A 13133-nucleotide genomic window follows, 5' to 3' on the forward strand; every position below is an offset into this window, starting at 1 on the left:
GAAAAATGGATTCAGGCCTTTTTCCTGCGGTCAGATTGTACAGTATCTCAAGCCGCCATACCTTCCTGCCTGAATTTGGAGTTGCAGGAAGCGCCATCCACTTGGTGCAGTGGTCAGAACCAACACGCAGTTCCTCTTCTTTTCCCAGCCGAACACTTGAACCATTTCTCGGCAGTAGACGTGATACATATAGCAGCGCGGTTGTGCTCACCGTCCACAGCTTAAAGTAATGACTTTTCTTTATCTGATGTTTGTTTGATCATTTTTAAGCTCCGGTTTGCAAAGACGTGTCCGTCCGTTTGACACATGTTGAGCCTTCACTAGCTTAAAGTTATGTATTATAACAGGATTCTACAAAGCGTTTTTCACGATTGCAGTGGCATAAAGTGTAAAAGCAAGCAACATGATAAGTGATCTCGGGTCTGAGGGAAATGGCTGCAACGATGCTGCTTCCTGACGATCCGTCCTCGCTGCATGAATGATAGATGTTTGATGTGTGTAAACATGTCACTCGGTGCGCGCGTATCTATCAGTGGCACGGGACAAAAGCCCCCTCGGCCTACGGTGCCTTTGTGCCCTGGCCTCACTGACCCTGCCATTTGATTTGTTCCTCCATTGCCGCTGTTTATTTCAGCTCTTCCTGTTTGTGCTCAGCTGACCGTTGGAGTCATTCCGGAGAATACTGGGTAAAATAAATAAAATTAAAAACGACAGCGTGTTGCTAGCTGTGGTTGCGGCGGGTGGGCGTAATGTTTCGGTGATCACACAGCACAGAATGAGACAGAAGACAGCTCTCGACCGCAGCGCTAACATGTCAACAGAGATTAAACTAGTTTATTATTTTCAAAGAGGGAAAAAAAAATTACGAAACAAAAAAGCAGTCATATTTTACACTAGTGATTATTATTAAATTTTTACAACCATTCAGTCTGCATAACATAAGGAAATAATTCTACATCTTTGTTTCTTTCGTATTTTTGGTACTCTGATTTATACATACAAATAACAAATACAGGAACTTTTTTCACAATGCATATAATCTGTGGGCAGGAAGAAAGTCTTTCAGGTGATCAAATGCATGTGTGTGTGTTTGCGTGTGTGTGTGTGCGTGCGTGTGTGTGCGTGCGTGCGTGTGCGTGCGTGTGTGTGCGTGTGTGTGTGTGCGCACGCGTCGACACAAACCAATTGCCCGAGACCTATAGCACATCCAAAAAAAATAAAATAAAATAAAATAAAAAAAATAAAATAAAAAAAAGAAGAAGAGAGATGCCTGCAGCCAGAGCCGCTGACTCTCTGCAAACTTAATGCAACACAATTCACGCAGGCAAAAACCGAGGCCTGCCCTTTCTCAAAAGTCTCTCCTTGTCTTCTCACCTCCACCTCCGTTTTTTTCTTTCCTCTGGAACTCGGAGGCGTCCTCTCCTCACTCCTCTGGCGGCAAGTCTCTCCACCTGCTGTGACTCGTACCCTTCTCGTCATTAGCTGCCCAGGGGCATATTTCCTTTTTTTTTCTTACTTAATTAAAAAGTCTTCATTAAATGTACTGTATTTCATACAATTTGTACAAACATATTCAACGTCTGTCTCTCCTCATCTTCGGCAGAAGCAGAAGAAGAAGAAGAGGGGGAGTGGGGGTTCCTGTTACACAGGTGCAAGGTGAAGAGAGGCGGGTTTTGAAATTAAGGGAAAGGGCGTTGAAAAAGTCCTTGTATTGTCTGTTTTTGTGATGTCTGTGTGTGGAAAATGGCTTTTTGTACACGAATGGAGCTCCTTATCATGTGGATGAGCTGGGAGGACAGCCTCAATGTGGTGGCGGCGGCGGCGGCGGCGGCGGCAGCTTCGGGAGAAAATGTTCTTTCTCTCCCTGGTTGGAGGAAAAAAAAAAATCTTCCCCCTGGAGGTCAGTGCGCCACAGTCAAGTCAAGTCTGCGAAGCATTCACATCGCAGAGGTATACTTTCATTTTATAAAAATAAGATACAACTGAGGGCAAAGGAGCCTAAAGCCTGTCGCTCTCGCACCGCGGCTCGATGGTGAGACAGGGGAGCTTAGGTCGGGCCGAGGAGCAGTTTGTTCGTCTTTTAGGATATGGAAGCGTGTCAGCAGAGGTACCGAGGGGTGTGGCGGTGGTGGCGAGGCCGAGGGTTCAGGGGTGGTGCGGCACGGGGACATCTAACCCATGGCTGTGACCATACTGCCGGGGTGGTGGGGGGCGAACGGGAGGCTCGAGGAGGGGTGCATGGGAGTGGGGGTGGTCAGCATGTGGCTGGAGTGCGAGAAGGGAGGGAAGGACGACATGTGGCGGGACAGGGCAGCCGGGCTGAAGGAGCTGCTCTTGTCCATCAGGCTCTTGGAGAAGTCTTCCATGTTGTCCTGGGACTTTTTGCTCTTCTTGGACTTGCTGGACATCTTCCTATTCCTGGTCTGGATGCCTTCCTTCTTCATGGTCAGAGGTCGGTTGATCTGCTCTCAAAAGGAGACAGAGAAGATGGCAGATTAGTATTTTGTCACAACAGATTTATGGCATTTGTCCACATGTCAGATAGAAAATCTTAAAAGTGGATATTTCAACACAAAGACACAGTTAAGTCCATTCACATTAAATCAAGAGCGAAATGTGATGTGAGTGTGTCAAGACGTTTCAAAACAAATAAGAAAAAGGTGGCACACATTGAGCTTTTTTGTTTTCTTAGAGGCAGACTTCAGGGTTTCGGGGAGACATAATGATATGTAATGGAGTCCCATTACAAGGGTAATGTGACTGTCCCATCCTGAAACAGAAGATTGTTTACATATACTCTTTGTGTATGTGTCTAACAGTGTGTGTGTGTGTGTGTGTGTGTGTGTGTGTGTGTGGGGTGGATTTAAATGTTGATTCCTTTAAGCTGGACTGTATCTGAGGCTGTGGCCCTGCCAGAAGGAAAGAGAGAAAAAGGAAAGATGGGGGGGTGGGGGGTGGAGAGAGCGTGTGCAGGACAGAGACGGAGAAGGGTCTGGCAGCTAATGTGCAGCCAGTCGACCACAGAGACACATGGCCATGACGACCGCCGGCGTCGGCCAAGTCCTCCTCTCCACCCTCCTCCTCAACCGCGTGGCCATCTCCTGGCCAAAATGGCCCCGGCTGCCATATTCCAGCATAGGTTTAGGCGGGAATGAGAGCTGGATGATGGAATTCCGGCTGTGGGCAGGATTATGAGGGGAGGTGGATGAGGCCGACTGGCTTCCTGATCTTTCTGAGCGGTTCTTCACAGGGAAATGGGAACAGGGATTTCTTCCTCGCTGTCTCTCTTGCACTGTCTGAGACATTGGCATTTTTCGCTGACTCCTTGAGCAGAATGGCCTCAATGATTAGCGGAGGGCAGAGATCTGTGTCCCCCCACCCCCTCTTTTCAGTGATGTGGTTTCATTCTCTAAGATGTGGCTCCATACTGGGTGACTTTCTCTGACTTGCTTCCAGCTCTGAGGCATGCTACGCCCACCTAAAGCCGGTCAGGCCTGTGCTCTTTGATGCTGAGATGTCTGCCGTCTCACAGAGGAAGCCTGAGCCTCCGGCCTGCGCTCGGCTGCCTCCCCGGCACATCAAACAAAAGCAGAGCCGTGGTGTTTGAGTCAATGACCACCGCAGAATACACAGCACGACCTCTCACATCCTCTCTCCCAACACCAACAGCTAACCCCCTGAAACCACAGCACCCGTACCCGCCCGTCAAAGCTCAACACACTGTACCTCACTCGAATATTTAAAGATGAGAACGGTATCTTTTCACACGTGGTGAGAAAAACCCTGATCACAAAAAAAGAGTCTGACTATGTTTTGGGTTTTACCATGACCTCATGCCTGTGTCAACTTTTCTGTTTGCACAAGTTTCTTATCTAAGCCAAAGTTTACGGGGACAACAGGCCGCTGCCATCAGGTGTGTTGAGATTGTCCACACACATCAGGAGAACACATACAAGGCCGGCAGGGACTCCGCTGAATTCTCCCTGAGGAATGGGAGCGGGCCAGTTTGGGTTTACCAATATAAACTAATTTCACGATTACACCAAGGTCAGGGTCAGTTCAAACGCTAATACGTAGCAGGGAAATATTATTCTTCTCTCCTTTTAAACTTGGTCCGAATCTGTTTCTGCAGCGCCCAACTATGTGCCAAAAGTAACAATGGTAAAATGATTTAACAGGGAGCACTTGCGTGACAAGCAGGGCAGCAGAGTGGGATACTCTTTCCCTTACACACACACAGCACATGGGATATGGGATATAGGCAGCCTCTATCTGTTGTGAGAGGGGGGAAAATATTACCTACATGCTGCCTCAGAGCAGTTAGCCTGGTTGTTATCATCATTATTATTATTAGTTTCGACCACAAGGGCCGTTTGATTAAAAATGACAGCTTTGTGCACAGGAGAGAGACCCAGAGAGAGAGACAGAGAGAGAGACAGAGAGAGAGAGAGAGAGAGAGAGATAAACGAGTCCCCCGGGCTTTCAGATTGAGGATGTGAAATGATGTGGTGAGGCACTAAACCAAACCCAAAACGAATCAGAGGGATTGGTGGTCAGGAGGGGGGGGGGCTTCAAGTCCCAGGCGCGCATGGAACCAAAAGGCTAGAAATAAGAAAAAAAAATAAAAAAAATAAAAAATTCGCCTGGAAATTAATCGAATTTTAATTAAGCCCCCCTTCTTTAATATTCAAAAGCAAGGCGGCTGCAGGCTTAGTTCACTTCGGTCTTATACATTTTAGATTCCTACTTACTGCCAATAAATCATATTAATTCTACAGTATCCTGTTATCGCCGTGCCCCGGAAATTCTCTGCAGGGACAGGACCGATAAAACACTCAGAGGAGGAGGGAAAGGTGCCCAGCGGGACTGATGAGAGGGAAATAAAGAGGGCAGGACAGATGGATTCGGGGGGGGGGGGTAACAAGTAAATATATATATATATATATAGACACAAGACAAGCTTTGATTGGTCAGCGAGACATGGCCTGTCCCACGAAGGCTCATTACTTACATTGTGCAGTTTAAAGTACAGGCCGCAGGCGTTACACACCGGGTCCCCGTTGGCGTTTCTCCGCCACAGCGTCGTCGTTGTCGTTTGACAGTTTGCACATGACGTCCCTGCCCGTCTGGCCGCGGACTGCACAACAACGGGGAAAGGCCACGCAAAACACAAAACAGAGAACAAGAAACAAAAAAACACAAAAAAAAAAACCGTCACATGACCGCGTAACAACCCAATCAATATGATGGTTTATTCTGAGAGAATCAACGCCGAGATCCAGGGCTGCCATTTCTGAAGACACCGTGTTAGTGTGTGTGTGTGTGTGTGTGTGTGTGCGTGTGTCTTTGACCAGTGAGATGTAGCTGCCAACTGCGTTCTGTCTGGTGCGGGTGTGAACTTTGACTGCACAGACGCCCTCTGGCACGTCTGCGGGGCAATTTTACCGGCAACTAAGTACAGAATGTGGGACTTTAAAAAAAAAAAAGAAAAAAAAGAAACGGCTTCTGGACAAATGTTGGTCCCCGTGTGACGTTTGGCAGCCCTGCATGCATGGCATCTGGCATAGTGGCCAATTACATCTCCACAAATGCCATAAAGAAGAGGCAATTGTGTTTTCCTTCACTGCAGATGAAACACATTCTTTATTTCTCACTGACTTGCATTTGTAAGGCTGCTTAGAAAACCATTAAAACATGGAGGGGGGGGGGTCAATGAAGGCTTTATTTTTTTGGACTGCATGTACGTTCCGAATCTCCACCCATCGGAATTCGGTTTTGTTTTTTTTTTTGCATTCAGTGCAAGATGAAAATAGTTTTGAAATAAAGACGTAAATACCAAAAACAGAGCTGCTTTCACCCGAGGCTAAAAATAGCGTCATAGAGCGCATACCTCCTAGAGAATAAATATTTACAGAAGACATAAAAGTAGTGCCTTGAAATGGGAGAGCTATTAAATCTGATTAAGTTTCCCCCCTTAAAGTGCGCGTCTGTGCCACGAAGGCTTGTTTTTAGACGTGGACCTAAAGACGTTAGACAATGGAGATGAAAAGAAAGGGCCTGAACCTGTTCGTATAGATTTGGTATCAATTAAAACCTAGAAAAATAAAGAAATAAAGAAATAAAATAATATTTTTTTAAAAAGCAGGCCTTGTAGGCGGTGTGCTTTTGGAGGATTTTTTTTTTTTTAACATACAATCATAATATGGATGGATATTATGAATGTATGATGCAGTGAAGTGAACCACATGGCAATAACTGCACACCAACCAAAAGCATTATAATAATAATTTTTTTTTTTTTAAAAACAGAAAGAAAGAAAGAAAACGTAGATTACTTTCTTTTTTTTTTTTGGCTCTGCTGCAGGCTACTAGCAGAGTGAAACCCCTCACTTCATCCTGACACAGTGAAAGTCATGTCTTCCCATGGATGGAGTCGCCTGCCTGCCTCAGCCCGGCTCGCTGCAGTGGCCTGACATTGATGTTATAATCTCTGAAAACAATCGATAGGCAGGTGACCGCAAAGGACACGCCGACGCAAAGGACTACATTATCTCTGGGAGGGATTTCCAATTATACACACGTGGTGGCCTAATAACCCCTGCTGCTGTGTGCTGTGAATAACCAATCAGATTGAAGGAATAAACTTTATTATGTCTATTAAGTCTATATATCATGTGTGTATTATGACTGGCCATAATCTGTTTCATTATCTTTACTTTTATTGCCTTTCCTTTCAGTATCCCTTTTTTTTCCACTCTTTTGAGGGTTTTTTTTTTTTGCTTTTTTCTTTTTTCAATAACATTTTCTGCCGCCAAAACGTTAAATATGAGCAATGAAAGACAGACCAGATTATTATTTGGTCGATGTGGTGATTTAATAGAGAAGTTATCAGATTGGCGGATCCTATCACGGTCTTAAATCCTCCTCTGATGTCACCCTCTGGCCTCCAAATGAGACTCTTTTTTTTTTTTTTTTTTTTTGGCCATTGTTCTTCATCTTTGACCCACATAAACCTAAATCTACAAGGTCGAATGTGGCGTGGCAATTACCCACACCTGACCATCCTCGCGTATTTAAGGGGGAGATTATAACACTAAACAATCTCAAGTCGTGACTCTGTGCTGGCCCTGGCTCGGACTCCGCAGCCCTCGTGTTTTGACTGGGGAAGCGGGCTGTGTTGTTAAAAGCGACTTATCTGTGCTGCTCAGATATCCGGCAGCCCTTTTCCTGGGAAGTCGGGTTTTCGCATTAGAGGCGAGGTGGAGGAGAGAAGAGGTTCAGAGCGGGACTGGACAGCCATCTTTGCCTCGAAAGATTTTTTTTTTTTTTTTTCCTCCTTTGCCTAAGAAAGCAGGGGAACTCCTCTAAAGCTCATAAGAGATGCAGCTCTGATGAGAGGGGGCTTTCCCTGAAATAACTTCAAAAAAAATATAGCTCCATCTGAAGGAGGTAAGAATAGCCAAAAAAAAAAAAAAAATTTGCCTACTAATACCAAAATATTAAAATAATTTTCATATGACGGAGCTCACTGCGCGTTTTTGAATGCAGGCCTGCAGCCACACTGCAACAGGTTACGGTAGAAGCAGTTTTCTGTTTAATGGAGGCAATGCCTCCCCGAAATACACATGGGGGCTATTGTTCAAACGGAGTGCTCTGTGAATCAATGACAATTTTAGCAAATAAAAATAGCATCGTCATTGCAATTTAAAAAAAAAAAAAAAAAAAAAATGTGCAGTTTTTCTATGGTAGTATCTGAAAACAGAGACCTGCACTTGTCGAGTCAATTTCCTGCAGCTAATAGGCCTACTTCTTCCTGGATAGGGGAAAAACAGAGAGAGAGACGGAAATGTCATCAATAGAGAAATGTGGTGGAGACGTACCAGCCGCCGCTTGGGTTTGATGAGAGGGCGATTCTGCCCGTTCATCTTGTGATAGAGTCCGCAGGCGTTACACAGATAGTGACCCGTACCGTCCCGCCTCCACAGCGGAGTCGACGTGGCCCCGCAGTTCACACACTCTCTACCTTCTGCAAGAGCCAACACACACGCGCACACACACACACACACACACACACACACACACGCACATGCACGTGCACGCGCACACATTTACACACACGCGCGCGCACACACACACACACACACGCGTACAAACACACACACGCACACAACATGGAGACAGTGCCCAGGTCAGTAATCCTTGAAAATGAAAAATAATTCTTGATGCAGGTAATCTATGCTGAGAATAGAAAAGATTAGTGAAATCAGAGGAATTTTTATAAAACATGCACTATGCAGGAAAACGTCATCTATGCAGCAGCAACAACAACAGCAATAATGACAATAATAATTACAGTGCAAGCATAAGCATGGATTTTACTGCAGCGGTGATTGTTTTCATGGCACACACATACATTAGACGCATGTGGTTAGTGTTGGTGATGAGCACAGCAGTTGTGTTAAGGTCCATAAGGCAGAAATCGTCGTGTCCTTGAACAGGATTTCCAGACTGAGCAAAATTCACGTTGGTCCGTGACAATTTTTTTTTTTTTTTTAAATTCCAGTAAGACAGGCCTTTTTTTTCTTTCTCTCATCAGCCAATCTCTCATTTTATTAATAATAATAATAATAATGAAAATACCTCCATGTATATTTTGTCCTATAACAAGCTGTTAACTTTGCTTTAAAATGATGGAGGGGGTGTTGGGGTTTGACGGGCACTTCCTCCAGTGACACCGGCGCAGTTGATGATACTTATAGGGGGGGGGCCTGAAACTGACACGGGGGGGGGGGGGGGCTGCTGCTCACATTCCGATTATCTGAAAACGGGGACTCACACATGGGTTTTGTGCACCGCCGAGAGCCTTTTGCATTTTCACGCAGCCAGACTTCCCCTTGTTTTCGATCTGCAAAAACACACACAGCCCGAATTCTTCACAAAGGGAGCGACACACCGGTCCGGGTCGTGCAGTATTTAGACGTGACAGACATAAAAAGCACCTGGACAAGTCTGGGGTTCTTTCTTTTTTTTTTTCTTTTTTTCTTTTTCTTTTCTATTTTGGCAAAAGAAGACGCTGCTGAAATCAAACAGGAACTGTGTCGGATCCATTGCATGTGACTTGAGAAGAAAAACACGTTTCTGCAGCGCAGATTTCGTCTTGCACAAGGTGTGTTTGAGCTTTAAAAAATGCTGAAGGTTTTCTCTGAAGTCTTGCGCTTACATGACGCACACGCCGCGCCGATAACCTCGGCAAAACGAAGATACTCCACAGATCGGGAAACATCTTTAAATGAACATTATCTCCCATTATCCTCGAATTAAAATCTTTATATGCATTAATGGCCCAGTGTATGATGCTGAATAATCCTGATGATATGCATCAACTAATCCACTGTTTTCTATACTCACATCAAAGCCGCTGATATTAATCTCATTACAGAAAACTGGTTTTCAGCTGCGCGGCAGTAACCTTTAAAATAATTACCCCCCCCCCCCCCCCCCCTCGCAATTTGGAAATGTCTCCCCTCGCTCTCTCTTTCTCTCCCTCGGTAGTTTGTGCACTCTGCCACGGCGACGGTTCACCCGCTTTTTCCCTGTGAATGAACGAGCAGCATCCGGTGCTCTACCGCTGGGTAAACAATGCAACTGTGGCGTGCACTGGTCTGACAGTAATGGGATTATCTTAAACATATAAACGGGGCGACACAGCCCAGAGAGCTGGCTCTCCCTCTGCCCCCCCACCCCCCCACCCCCTCCGCTTTCTGTTGGTGCAGAGGAAGATGGAAAAAAAAAAATGACCTGAATTAATCTGAGCATTAAACTCTGAGGTCGTTTGCGTCATGATGATTTTATTTTGTCATAAAAAAAAATATCCAATAGATTCTGGGAAATAAAGTTTTGTTTCTAGTAATTTTTTTTTCAACAAATGTATTTAATTTGTTTATTAATCTATTCCATATCTTTTTATACTGGTGTTTAATATATTTTGATATTTTATTTAACTTTAAATTAAATGTCTTATTAATATTATTATCGTTATTATTATTATTATCGCCAACATTATTATTATTACTATTATTTTTATTCTTATCGTTATTATCATCATTATTATTATTATGATGATGATCAGGTGATGAAAGAAAGAGCTTTGAGACACACTGATGCGGCCGTTTGGAACACAGCTTGACCCGTGTGGCCTTTAGTCCCAGGAGGAGAGTTTTTCATGTGAGGGATGAATGAGCTGCTCATGGGCATTTCTCTCTTCTTTTTTTTTTTTTTTTCTTTTCGTATATGAGATTAAACATGATTAATCATTAAGGCTGCAAATCTGGGGAATAATGTTAGATCAAAAGGGAATGTAATAAAGCGCACGCCTACCTGAACAGGACCTTGTTTTTGGTCTTGTTTTGGAACCATAACTAGAAGATGACCCACCTATCAGGCTACTTGGTGGGAAGAGGCCTGGGCCGTATTCAGGGACATAGGGTGGGTATGTGGCGATGGGGTGGTGGGCAGAGGATGACCCTGCTCCGATTGATGCCACGCTCCGGCTGTGAGCTGACTCCAGTTTCATACTCTCGGCCAGGGTCACCTGGTACTTTATGCACTCTTTATCCTCCTGCCGCCCGGAGCTGCTGGAGCCCGGGGTGGATATGCCTGGGTCCGGGGATACGTCTTTCGGAGGGGTCGGGGGAAACGTGAAGAGGTGCGGACTGGAGTGACCGGTGGACAGGGAGGAGGAGGAGGCCGGGGGGTAGACGGACAGGCTGGCCGGGGAGCCGTGGTGCAGGGGGTTCTTGGGGAAGGGGCTCAGGTTCCAGGGAGAAGTGCTGTGGTGCGGGGCGATGCCTTTGCTCCCCTCCAGCCAGGGCAGAGAGCCGTGCAGTAATGAGGGACGGCACACCTGGCTACCTGAGGTAGCACAGAAACACAAGAAAACATCATAACCTGTCCTCAGTCTGCAGCAACTAGAAATACACAATAATTCAGTGGGCATTTAGAAGTGTCCGAGTCGCGCTTTAGGCCTAAAAACCCTACCAGATAAAAGCGATCACACATTTGCGCACAGATTTACCGAATGCATGTGTGTCGATTTTTAGATTTTTTTTAACATATAAGATACGTTCGCCTCCAGCGGTCCATTCAAAAATACTTTCTGCCGAGATTCTGTGGCCCCGAAGACACCGTTCTATCCCCATTGAACAGGCCGCGATGTGACAACGGCTGACTTATAAAGACATAAGCCTCAGAAGAAACCACATCGCGACTGACTGTTCAGGAAGTTAAGGGCTACAATATAGGAAACTCCACAAACGCCTATATGCTGATGAATAAGCACACTATAATAAAGATACATTTTGTACATGCCCTCGGAAGTCAACACGTGTTTCTGACCATTACCAAAATATTCCAGGTCTATCTGTGACTTCTGTGCCAGCGCATCTATTTGTTTAAACCCGTCACTAAACAGCCGATTGATCCAGAAAACAAATTACGCACGGGCGTTTGACATATGAGTCAGCTGAATGTCAATTTATGTTGGGGCTGTGACATAAGCTGTGCAAAGAAACCCAACAAACTCGGGCTAAACCCTACGTATTCACCGCGTCTTTTTCTGCACCGTTTCAGTTCTCGGGGTTTTCAGGGCAAAGTCAGCTCAGGCCAAAACCGAAAGCTGGTCTGGATCCCCGGAAGATAACACAAATAATTCCAAACGCGGCGACAGTAATTGAGTCTTTTCTGCGGGGATAGATTGCGCACAGAGGTCCGCACGGGATAACGTGCACATTATTAAATAAAAGGCCCAAACGGGCCGTTTACTCACTGTGTGGAGGAGGAGGGTACCTCTGGACGGCTCGGACAGAGTTTCCATAGTACGGAGAAACGTGGTTCCCCTGTCCATCGATATTAAACAGTACATCCACATCGTCAGCGAGGGGATACTGGGAAGGGTCCATGTATGAGTGGCCGAGGCCCGGGTGATGTGAGCCGGGATGCTGCTCGTTCAACACCGCGGGATGATGGCTCATCCATCGTGGCTGATCCGCACTTACTTCCATTGCTTTGCCTTTTTTTCTTCAGCAAATGTTCATGCACGCCGAAGCAAACCGGTACAAAGTCACAAGATGAGAAAGAATCTGTCCCAAATCCGTTTTTTTTTTTTTTTTTGGTTTTTTTTTTTTTTCTTAGTTAAATCCACAGGTTCCGCGCTTGCTTCTGATCACCTGGAGACAGAGAGAAGAATTTATTGTCTGGTTTTCTCAAATGTGTTCACATGCAGCACGACTAAAACGGGGCAGGAGGCTCACGTTTAAGTGAATTTACCCGGGTTTGTTTTTTTTTGTTTTGTTTTTTAAAAAAACAAGCAAACCAAAAAAACACACATTTAAACACGAAACATACCCCACATTACAAATGCAACAAAGGTGTTGTCACATAAATACGTCCAAAATGGAATCCAGTCTCACGCGGAGTTCCTGAACTTCTTCCTCTCAGAAAAAAAAAAAATGTCAGTGTTTTCGAGCCCAGCTCAACAAGTACTGGAGGTTTGCACGGGCGCGGGCTCTGGCTTGCAGTGAACGGCTACGCTGCACACTGACCAGCACCAGCAAGTTAAACTCTCTGATCAAATCTCTGTTTGTGCGCAGTTGTAGCCCTTCTCCATTAACTCCACTCCTCTCGCTCGCTCGCTCGCTCTCTCTCTTTCCCCTCTCGCTCTGTGTGGCTCTTACTCACTCACCCTTGCTCTACTCTGCCTCTCTCTCTCTCCCAGCTCTGTCTCTCTCTCTCTCTCTCTCTCTGCAGCCCCCCCTGTTTTTTTTTTTTTTTTTTTTTTTTTACAGTGAAGGCATTCTTTCAGGACGGCGCCAGGCAGCTCAATGCTTGCAGACAGCTGTGGCGCGAGGCAACTTAAGGAGGGTCTGTCAGTGTCATCAGTTAAGGGGAGGGGCCTGCCCTAATTGAATATAACGTGGGGAAGGAGAGATGCAGAAGTGCTGCAAGATTTTTTTTTTTTTTTTTTTTTTCAATGACCTTGCCAAAAAGATAATATTATGATACATAAGGATGTTTCTTTTTCGGAGGCCTGATCGAACCTAACACTCTAGTTACGCGTGGAGACGTAGTGGGGTGCAA

The 13133-nt window shown here is 45.4% G+C and overlaps 1 protein-coding gene across 4 annotated transcripts; it reads right to left on the reverse strand.

Moving 5' to 3' along the window:
- Nucleotides 1–824: 824 nt before the first annotated feature.
- gata3 (GATA binding protein 3) lies at nucleotides 825–12697 on the reverse strand. 4 transcript variants are annotated; one of them, XM_040150281.1, is made up of 6 exons: nucleotides 12402–12697; nucleotides 11824–12223; nucleotides 10434–10910; nucleotides 7766–7812; nucleotides 5012–5137; nucleotides 825–2462 (listed from the first exon to the last, which is right to left on the reverse strand). In XM_040150281.1, the coding sequence occupies exons 2-6, from the start codon at nucleotides 12056–12058 to the stop codon at nucleotides 2172–2174; spliced, it is 1176 nt and encodes a 391-aa protein (XP_040006215.1). In that variant the 5' UTR covers nucleotides 12059–12223; nucleotides 12402–12697; the 3' UTR covers nucleotides 825–2171. The 4 variants fall into 4 exon arrangements, with proteins under 4 accessions (XP_040006215.1, XP_040006198.1, XP_040006206.1 ...); XM_040150264.1 differs by lacking the exon at nucleotides 7766–7812 and adding an exon at nucleotides 7880–8025; XM_040150272.1 differs by having other exon boundaries at nucleotides 10377–10910.
- Nucleotides 12698–13133: the final 436 nt, after the last annotated feature.

Source organism: Xiphias gladius, chromosome 2 (assembly GCF_016859285.1).
Source record: "Xiphias gladius isolate SHS-SW01 ecotype Sanya breed wild chromosome 2, ASM1685928v1, whole genome shotgun sequence".
NCBI lineage: Eukaryota > Metazoa > Chordata > Actinopteri > Istiophoriformes > Xiphiidae > Xiphias > Xiphias gladius.